Source organism: Amblyraja radiata, chromosome 15 (assembly GCF_010909765.2).
Source record: "Amblyraja radiata isolate CabotCenter1 chromosome 15, sAmbRad1.1.pri, whole genome shotgun sequence".
NCBI classification, from domain to species: Eukaryota; Metazoa; Chordata; class Chondrichthyes; order Rajiformes; family Rajidae; genus Amblyraja; species Amblyraja radiata.
Genome location: NC_045970.1, coordinates 59,575,014 through 59,584,918, shown reverse-complemented (window position 1 = coordinate 59,584,918; position 9,905 = coordinate 59,575,014). Strand labels below are relative to the sequence as shown.

Genomic DNA, 9,905 nt, shown 5'->3' with positions numbered 1-9,905 from the left:
ATATTCTGAGAGAATGGAGCAGCTGGGCTTGTACACTCTGGAGTTTAGAAGGATGAGAGGGTATCTCAATGAAACATATAAGATTGTTAAGGGTTTGGGCACACTAGAGGCAGGAAACATGTTCCCGATGTTGGGGGAATCCAGAACCAGGGGCCACAGTTTATGAATAAGGAGTCGACTCACTGTACCTTTAGCCCACTGTACCTTTGGCCCACTGTACCCTTAGCCCACTGTACCTTTAGCCCACTGTACCTTTAGCCCACTGTACCTTTAGCCCACTGTACCTTTAGCCCACTGTACCTTTAGCCCACTGTACCTTTGGCTCACTGTACCTTTAGCCCACTGTACCCTTGGCTCACTGTACCAGGGGGAGGGGGTTCGGAGGGTCCAGGTCTATGGGGGAGGGGTTGTGGGTCGGGGGGCCCAGGGGGAGAGGAGAATGAGGGGGAGGGGGGGGTCCTGGTCCAGGGGGTTGAGGGGTCCGTGCCGGGGGCTCAGTGCATTTTGCAGACGAGGGATCCGACCACAGACTCCATCAGCCGAGCGCTCTGTTTCCCGGCCTCTAGCACCTCCTGGTGGTTGGCGCGCTCCTTGCTCTCGTAATCCATCACCACCTTGTTGGTGACCAGCGACAGGCCCAGCACCCTGAGGTGGCAATGTCGTGCCGCAATCACCTCGTGGGTGGTGCTCATCCCTGGGGGGGGGGGGGGAGAGGGTCAGTCAGCGAGAACCCCCACAATCCTGTATCCCCCCTCCCTCCCCCACTCTTGTACCCCGAGATCCCTCCCCGCGGCTCGTGGTGTGTGTGGGGGAGGGGGAGGGGCAGAGGGTGGGGGTGGGAGGAGGGGTCCTGGGGAGTGGGGGTTGGGGTGGGGTCAGGTTGGGGGGAGGGGGTCAGTTTGGGGGGGTCGGGGTGGGGTTTGTGGGGGTCGGGGGGTCAGGGTGGGGAGTCTGGTTGGGGTCAGGGGTCAAGGTGGGGTCATGGGGTGTGGGTCGGGGTCAGGTTGGGGGGTCAGGGGTCAGGTTGGGGGCTCGGTGTTTGTGGGGGAGGTCGGGTCGGGGCTTGTGGGGTCGGGTGGGGTCAGGGTGAGGGGTCAAGGTGGGGTCATGGGGTGAGGGGTCAGGGTGGGGGTCGGGTGGGGTCAGGTTGAGGGGTCAAGGTGGGGTCATGGCGTGTGGGTCGGGGTCAGGTTGGGGTTTGTGGGGGGGGTCGGGTCGGGGTTTGTGGGGGGGGTCGGGTTGGGGTTTGTGTGTGTGGGGGGGGGGGGGGAGACCCACCGACAGCATCGGCCCCCAGTAACTGCAGCATGCGACATTCAGCGATGGTCTCGAAGTTGGGACCGCCCAGCGCGCAGTAAACGCCCTCATGTAGCCGCGAACACTCGCCCAGCTCACGGAAAACATCCAGCACCAACTTGCGGAGATCCTTGTCGTACGCGTCAGACATGCAGGGGAAACGCTCCCCAAACCTGGGGGGGAGAGAGGGGGAAGGGGGGGAGAGAGGGGGGGAGGGAGGGAGAGGGGGAGGGAGAGAGGGGGGGAGGGAGGGAGACTGTTACTCTTCAGTCCCTGGACCCCCCACCTGTCGTCATTCACCCCCACAAGGGGGGTTGACCCCCATCAGTCCCCACACTCCACCCCCCCCCCCCATTAATGATTCTAAGGGAGTAAGGGGCGACCGTGGCTGACAAGGGAAGTCAAGGACAGTATAAAAATAAAAGAGAAGGAGTATAACACAGCAAAGATGAGCGGGAAGCCAGAGGCAACTTTCCAAGAACAACAGAAGAAAAGTAAAGGGTGAAAACTAAAGATGGGGTAAGCTAGCCAAGAATATAAAGGAGGATCATCTTTCCTTGTAGGAATAAAAGTGAAACACATCTAAATTAAAGTGAAGTGTATGAATAACCAGGTTACGAGGCGCAGACTGATTAATAAAGTAACCGAAACGCTGATAGCGCATACAGGAATGTACAGATGGTTCAAACTAAATCCCCGTATCTAAGGAGCGGCCGACAAACCCGTCCCACCCGTCTCCTTGTTCATCAGTCGCTGAAAGTAAGCATGCAGGTACAGCAGGGGGCAGTCCGTGGTGTTCCCATATCCCCTGACTCCGCTATCTTTAAGAACAACCTGACCCCATTATTCCCTCTCTAGCCTCCCTTTTCCTCTTAATACACCTGTAGAATTTCTTGGATTTGCCTTTGTCTTGACAGCCAGATCATGTCCTCTTTTTGCCTTTCTGATTGATTTCAGTAAACTTCTGCGCTTCTTATACTCACTGAGGGATTTGCTTGATCCCGACTGCCTATAGCCGATATATATATCTCCTCAAATGTCCTTGCATCTCCAACCTTGGCTTTGTCCAGGGACCCCGACAGTCCTTTCATCTGAGACGGAGGTTCACATGTACTTCTTCTAACCCCACCTACTACATCTGGTGTTCCCAATGTGGGCTCCAATGTACATCAGTGAAAGCAAATGTGGACTTGGCGACTTAACATACTTGTTATACTTGACGAAATGTAGACTTGGCGACTTAACATACTTGTTATACTTGACGAAACGTAGACTTGGCGACTTAACATACTTGTTATACTTGACGAAACGTAGACTTATTTTGCTGAATACTTACACTCAGTCCACTGAGACCGACAGGATATCCTGATTGCCAACCATTTCAACACCCCTCCCATTCCCACACTGACCTTTCCGTCCTGGGCCTCCTCCATTGCCAGAGTGAGGCCACTCACAAATTGGAGGAACAGTGCCTCATATTTCACTTGGGTAGCTTACATCCCAGTGTTAAGAATGATGATTCGCTAATTTTAAGTAACTTATACTTATACTCCACTCTCCTCTCCCCTGCTTCCTCAACCTAGTCATTTAACCAGTTCCCCCGTCTCCACATTGCTTCCCTCTAGAGATCACACCTTCCCTAGCCAACAATGGGCCTACCAGGGTACCGCCCTGTCTGAGGGTCATTTGTGGCCAGCCCTGATCGGTCCTGGTCTTTTCTTGGCTCCAGGTCTTCATAACACCTACCCCTACTCTCAGCCTGAAGAAGGGTCCCCACTCAGAATGTCACTCACCCTTTTTCACCAGAGATGCTGCCTGGCCCACTGAGTTATGCCAGCACTTTGTGTCTATCTTCTTCTGCACTTCTACAAGCTGCCCAATTGTTGTCTTCAGTAAAGTCCTCTGCAGTAAGCTGTCTCCTGGCCACCATTTCTCCCTGTCTGGCTACAAACTACATACTGTATGCCTGGTGACTTGCTAGATGCAAATACCACATCTGACGCACACATCTACGGTATTTAAACTGGTGACAGTGAATGAAAGATCAAGTGGCGGTGTGATTCCATCTCAGCTGTCTAGCCTTGTCTAGCCTTGACTTCTTAGCTGTCCAATAAGAGAAAAAGGAGGTTTGTACTGGGGAACCATCTATACCATTGTAAATTAAAAGAAATTGTAGATTGAGGATCAAGTGGGATGTGAACTAAAGAATTAGGAATGACATGATTAGGAATGAGAAGGTGAGTGGAACATTACAGATGAGGATACACTATCACCAGGATAATTCCTGGGATGGCGGGGCTGTCATATGCTGAGGGAATGGAGCGGCTGGGCCTGTATGCTCTGGAATTTCAAAGGATGAGAGGTTATCTTATTGAAACATATAAGATTATTAAGTGTTTCGACATGCGAGAGGCAGGAAACATGTTCCCGATGTTGGGGGAGTCTTGAACCAAGGGCCACAGTTTAAGAATAAGGAGTAAAGCATTTAGAATGGAGACGGGGAAACACTTTTTCTCACAGAAAGTTGTGAGTTAGTGGAATTCTCTGCCTCAGAGGCGGTGGAGGCAGGTTCTCTGGATACTTTCAAGAGAGAGCTAGATAGGGCTCTTAAAGATAGCGGAGTCAGGGGATATGGAGAGAGGGCAGGAACGGGGTACTGATTGGGGATGATCAGCCATGATCACATTGAATGGCGGTACTGACTCGAAGGGCCGAATGGCCTACTCCTGTACCTATTGTCAATTGTCTATCTGACCTTGACTATGCTCCTGAGGTCATATAATTTTCTACACCATTGCGTCAGGACCCTTGGCATTGCACTTCTCTAAAACACTTCTACACCCATCTCCGCCCTGTTCCACACTATTTCAGTAAGATGATTGTCTACAATTACTTTGGTTCATTTAACTGATCCACTTGCACTCTTTTCGTACCACATTTAAGACTGGCTACTCACACAATTGCTGAAATTTCTCATTTCCTTTCTCATTTAACTCTTTTCCTTATTTCAGTTTTGTACTTGGATATAACACGGATAGGCAAATAAGCCAGACAAATCTGTATAGAGTGATAAATCACACTAACCTGGAACAAGTGCAGTCAAGTATTCAAACCACTGACGCATAGTGGAATCTCCAAATAAATGAACCTTTTTCCTACGAAGGCATTCGGTAACTTTTGCAGGAGTGTTGAAGCTGTGAATATTGCAGGTCAGGGACATCCACTGGTCCTTATAATAAAAGCCAGATGGTGTAGCCATTGGTTTTCCCCGGATGCATTTGTCAAGAACTGTGGCTGAAAATAAGGGGACAAAGAGAAACATTTTGCCTTTGGCTATCTATACATTTTTGAGTGGTTAGGTATAATTTCCATGGACAGAATGTACAAAGTAAACTAATCTGAGCAGTACATGAACAATCTTGTGTCAATGAGGTTGGCAGCAGGCCAGCTGGGTGAATAGTTCCTTTGTTAAGATCCATTAACCAGAAATGAATTTCTGAAAGCTGGGAGGGTGGCTAATGTTGCACCATTATTTGAGAAAGGCTCGAGGACAAATCAGAGAAATCAGGGGACAGTGTGGATCCACTGCTGTTAGTTAATATTGTTAGTAAATTTATACCTAAATTGCTGATATGGTGGACAGTGAGGAATACTTACACAACAGAGCTCATTTTCTCCATATTCTACTGAATCACAGAGCTATAGGGCATGGAAACAGATTCTTCGGACTACTCTGTCCATATTGATCATTCTGGGATTCTGAGCTAGCCCCATTTGCCCACATTTAGTCTATAACTGTCAAAACACTATAACCTTCAAAACTCCTTAGATTCTGGAGTAGTTCCTGAGGATTGGAGGGTGGCTAATGTAACCCCACTTTTTAAAAAGGGAGGGAGAGAGAAAACGGGGAATTACAGACCAGTTAGTCTAACATCGGTAGTGGGGAAACTGCTAGAGTCAGTAATTAAAGATGGAATAGCAGCACATTTGGAAAGTGGTGAAATCATTGGACAAAGTCAGCATGGATTTACGAAAGGTAAATCATGTCTGACGAATCTTATAGAATTTTTCGAGGATGTAACTAGTAGCGTGGAGAAGGGAGAACCAGTGGATGTGTTATATCTGGACTTTCAGAAGGCTTTCGACAAGGTGCCACATAAGAGATTAGTATACAAACTTAAAGCACACGGTATTGGGGGTTCAGTATTGATGTGGATAAAGAACTGGCTGGCAAACAGGAAGCAAAGAGTAGGAGTAAACGGGTCCTTTTCACAATGGCAGGCAGTGACTAGTGGGGTACCGTAAGGCTCAGTGCTGGGACCCCAGCTATTTACAATATATATTAATGATTTGGACGAGGGAATTGAATGCAACATCTCCAAGTTTGCGGATGACACGAAGCTGGGGGGCAGTGTTAGCTGTGAGGAGGATGCTAGGAGGCTGCAAGGTGACTTGGATAGGCTGGGTGAGTGGGCAAATGCATGGCAAATTCAAGAATATCAAATTATGAGGCAGCAATAAAGTGAACACCCAGTATTTATCCCAACTTAGAGGATTCTAAAATTAGAGCGCAAAGGGTAAGAAAGATCTCAGAGGCATATTTTTCACTCTGGAATGAACTGCCAGAGGAGGTGACAGAATTGCTACTTTAAAATTTCATATCACCAAAGTGATTAGTGGCAGGTTAACCAATAGTACTTCAAGCCCATACCTTTCCTGTTCAAAAAGTTAACACCTTCATTTATTGGTACAGTTGCTGTTGAGAGCTGGCTCGGTGAACTCAATGGAAGAGCTGCACTGACTAGATGTATGTTGGGTGATGATCTGCCTCCACTACTGATGGTCCACACCAGGAAAGAGGGTTCAATTCCAGAAAAATGCAGTTTTATCTTAGATTATATTTTCAACCATCTATTAAAATTATAAAAATACAATTGGCAACCATATCTCCAATAAGAATAAATGGATTGTATTGGTTGAGAAGTGACAGGTGCATAATATTGAATCAATACTAGCCCTGGAAAATAATACATTTTGCTGAATAAATTATAACTTAAATGTTCTTCAAATTCAAGAAAGAGCTACATGTTCTGTAAAGTTATATTTTGTTTGTACGGTCTGCATATTTATAGTGAGGAACTGCTTCACTATTCTATTATTATTTCCTCCAATACACTAGACTATAATTTTTTTAGACATGATTGAAAATGATCTTACTTGGTTGAGGTGATGGCTCTACGATTATATAACCCAAGGCACAGGGTATTATGGGCATCTTGACATTGACATTTCTGCAAATGTTAATACCATTCATTAAGTCACTGTGTCAATATAAAATGCATACAAAGGACAGTCCAAGATAGTCATCAAATAATCTACTTATCCAACCTAGCACATCGCAATTAACATAGTTTCCACAAGTTTAGCTTCAAATGTCATCTTCTAAATATTATGGAACCTGTAATTTAGCAAATCCATCTAAATCCAAATTGATCTACGTTAAATTACATTTCTACTGGTAACAATTGATTTTCTTAAAATATCAGACTCTGTAACTAACAACTAAAACATCAGGTTAGAGGATAATCAGAGATTATTCACAATTCAAGCAAAACTCGTTTTCTAGAACAAGGTCCGAAGCCTGGCAGGTCACAGCTGTTCATGCACATGTGGGTGACAAAACTTCTCATATCCAGTCATTGTTCCAGTAACTCATTTACATTTTTATAGTCTGCTAAGAGAAGAGTCTCTTTCTATTTCCTCCTCCAGGGCCTTCATAATTTAATCCACTTCAAATAAATCACCACAATCTCCTGTTCCATGGAAACAACTGAATTGCTGGTGCCTCTGGCTGCTACAAATGTGACAAGTGCATCCAGGTACAGCTCCTGAAGGACCATGTTGGGGAACTGGAGAAGCAAGTGGATGACCTCTGGTTCATCCGAGAAACTGAGTCGTTCCTCGACAAGTCCTACAGTAAGATTGTTACACCTGAGGTACTGGAAGAGAGAAGGTGGGAGACAGTGAGAAAGGGAGGGAAACATGGAATGCCAACGTCCCCGGGTGTTGTACCTCGTGTGAACAGGTTCACCCACTTAGAAGCTGTCGGGACATAAGACGTTTTTACACTGAGCGGCGGACTGGCTTGCGAAGCAAAAAGGGCTGTTGAGCCAAAACCAAATAGGCCAAAGTCAGGCAAAGCCATTGTAGTGGGAGACTCCATTGTGAGAGGTACGGACAGGGGTTTCTGCGGCAACATACGGGATTCGAGGAAGGTGTGCTGCCTTCCTGGTGTCAGGATCCAGGATGTCACGGACAGAGTGCAGAAAATCCTCAAGGGCGAAGGTGAACAGCCGGACGTGGTAGTGCATGTCGGCACAATCGATGTCGGAAAGAAGGGGATTAATATTCTGCAGCGTGACTTCAGAGAGCTTGGAAAAATGCTGAAAAGCAGAACCTCCAGGGTTGTTATCTCCGGTTTGCTTCCAGTTCCTCGTGCTGGCGAGAGCAGGAACAGGGAGATACGGGACCTGAATGTGTGGCTGAGGAACTGATGCACGGGGCAGGGATTTAGATTCTTAGATCACTGGGATCTGTTTTGGGGTAAGGGGGAACTGTACAAAAGGGACGGATTGCATCTTAACAGGTGTGGGACCAGCATTCTGGCAGGCAGGTTTGCCACTGCTACACGGGTGGTTCTAAACTGAATAAGGGGGGTGGGGTGTCAAATGGGATAGTCGAGGATAGAGTTAAAGGGAAAGGGTTTCTTAAATGTGTGAGCGGAGAGACAGAGGGGTGTAAAATGAGGGTAGAAGCAATAGGTAGCAAGGTGAAAAGTAAAAGTGGCAGGCAGACAAATCCAGGGCAAAAATCAAAAAGAGCCACTTTTCAACATAATTGTATAAGGGGTAAGAGTGTTGTAAAAACAAGCCTGAAGGCTTTGTGTCTCAATGCAAGGAGCATTCGTAATAAGGTGGATGAGTTGAATGTGCAGATAGCTATTAATGACTATGATATAATTGGGATCACGGAGACATGGCTCCAGGGTGACCAAGGCTGGGAGCTGAACATCCAGGGATATTCAATATTCAGGAGGGATAGACAGAAAGGAAAAGGAGGTGGGGTATTGTTGCTGGTTAGAGAGGAGATTAACGCAATAGAAAGGAAGGTCATTAGCTTGGAGGATGTGGAATCGGTATGGGTAGAGCTGCGAAAACACTAAGGGGCAGAAAACGTTAGTGGGAGTTGTGTACAGGCCACCTAACAGTAGTAGTGGAGTTGGGGATGGCATCAAACAGGAAATTAGAAATGCGTGCAACAAAGGTAAAACAGTTATAATGGGTGACTTCAATCTACATATAGATTGGGTGAATCAAATTGGCAGGGGTGCTGAGGAAGAGGATTTCTTGGAATGTATGCGGGATAGTTTTCTAAACCAACATGTAGAGGAACCAATGAGAGAGCAGGCTATTCTAGACTGGGTATTGAGTAATGAGGAAGGATTAGTTAGCAGTCTTGCTGTGCGTGGCACCTTGGGCAAGAATTACCATAATATGGTTGAGTTCTTCATTAGGATGGAGAGTGACATTGTTAATTCAGAAACAAGGGTTCTGAACTTAAAGAAAGGTAACTTTGAGGGTATGAGACGAGAATTGGCCAAGATAGACTGGCAATTGATTCTTAAAGGGTTGACGGTGGATATGCAATGGAAGGCATTTAAAGACTGCATGGATGAACTACAACAATTGTTCATCCCAGTTTGGCAAAATAATAAATCAGGGAAGGTAGTGCATCTGTGGATAACAAGGGAAATCAGGGATAGTATCAAAACAAAAGATGAAGCATACAAATTAGCCAGAAAAAGCAGCCTACCAGAGGACTGGGAGAAATTCAGAGTCCAGCAGAGGAGGACAAAGGGGTTAATTAGGAAAGGCAAAATAGATTATGAAAGAAAACTGGCAGGGAACATAAAAACTGACTGCAAAAGTTTTTATAAATATGTGAAGAGAAAAAGATTAGTTAAAACAAATGTAGGTCCCTTGCAGTCAGAAACAGGTGAATTGATCATGGGGAACAAGGACATGGCAGACCAATTGAATAACTACTTTGGTTCTGTCTTCACTAACGAAGACATAAATAACCTGCCGGAAATAGCAGGGGACCGAGGGTCAAATGAGATGGAGGAACTGAGTGAAATCCAGGTTAGCCGGAAAGTGGTGTTAGGTAAAATGAGTGGATTAATTTCATAGCAAAAGGATTTGAGTATAGGAGCAGGGAGGTTCTACTGCAGTTGTACAGGGTGTTGGTGAGACCACACCTGGAGTATTGCGTACAGTTTTGGTCTCCAAATCTGAGGAAGGACATTATTGCCATAGAGGGAGTGCAGAGAAGGTTCACCAGACTGATTCCTGGGATGTCAGGACTGTCTTATGAAGAAAGACTGGATAGACTTGGTTTATACTCTCTAGAATTTAGGAGATTGAGAGGGGATCTTATAGAAACTTACAAAATTCTTAAGGGGTTGGACAGGCTAGATGCAGGAAGATTGCTCCCGATGTTGGGGAAGTCCAGGACAAGGGGTCACAGCTTAAGGATAAGTGGGAAATCCT

The 9,905-nt window shown here is 46.3% G+C and overlaps 1 protein-coding gene across 2 annotated transcripts; it reads right to left on the bottom strand.

Moving 5' to 3' along the window:
* Positions 1-418: 418 nt before the first annotated feature.
* On the bottom strand, positions 419-1,632 carry LOC116981501 (purine nucleoside phosphorylase-like). 2 transcript variants are annotated; one of them, XM_033034550.1, is made up of 4 exons: positions 1,583-1,632; positions 1,279-1,469; positions 481-694; positions 419-448 (listed from the first exon to the last, which is right to left on the bottom strand). In XM_033034550.1, the coding sequence occupies exons 2-3, from the start codon at positions 1,445-1,447 to the stop codon at positions 495-497; spliced, it is 369 nt and encodes a 122-aa protein (XP_032890441.1). In that variant the 5' UTR covers positions 1,448-1,469; positions 1,583-1,632; the 3' UTR covers positions 419-448; positions 481-494. The 2 variants fall into 2 exon arrangements, with proteins under 2 accessions (XP_032890441.1, XP_032890440.1); XM_033034549.1 differs by having other exon boundaries at positions 420-694.
* Between the last annotated feature and the right edge of the window lie 8,273 nt (positions 1,633-9,905).

Bases quoted from the DNA above. Each gene is read 5' to 3' on its own strand.
- LOC116981501 (XM_033034550.1), bottom strand. From the start codon at position 1,447: ATGTCTGACGCGTACGACAAGGATCTCCGCAAGTTGGTGCTGGATGTT. The intron at 695-1,278 runs GTGGGTCTCCCC...CCCCCCCCCCAG, and splicing joins ACTGGGGGCCGATGCTGTCG to GGATGAGCACCACCCACGAG.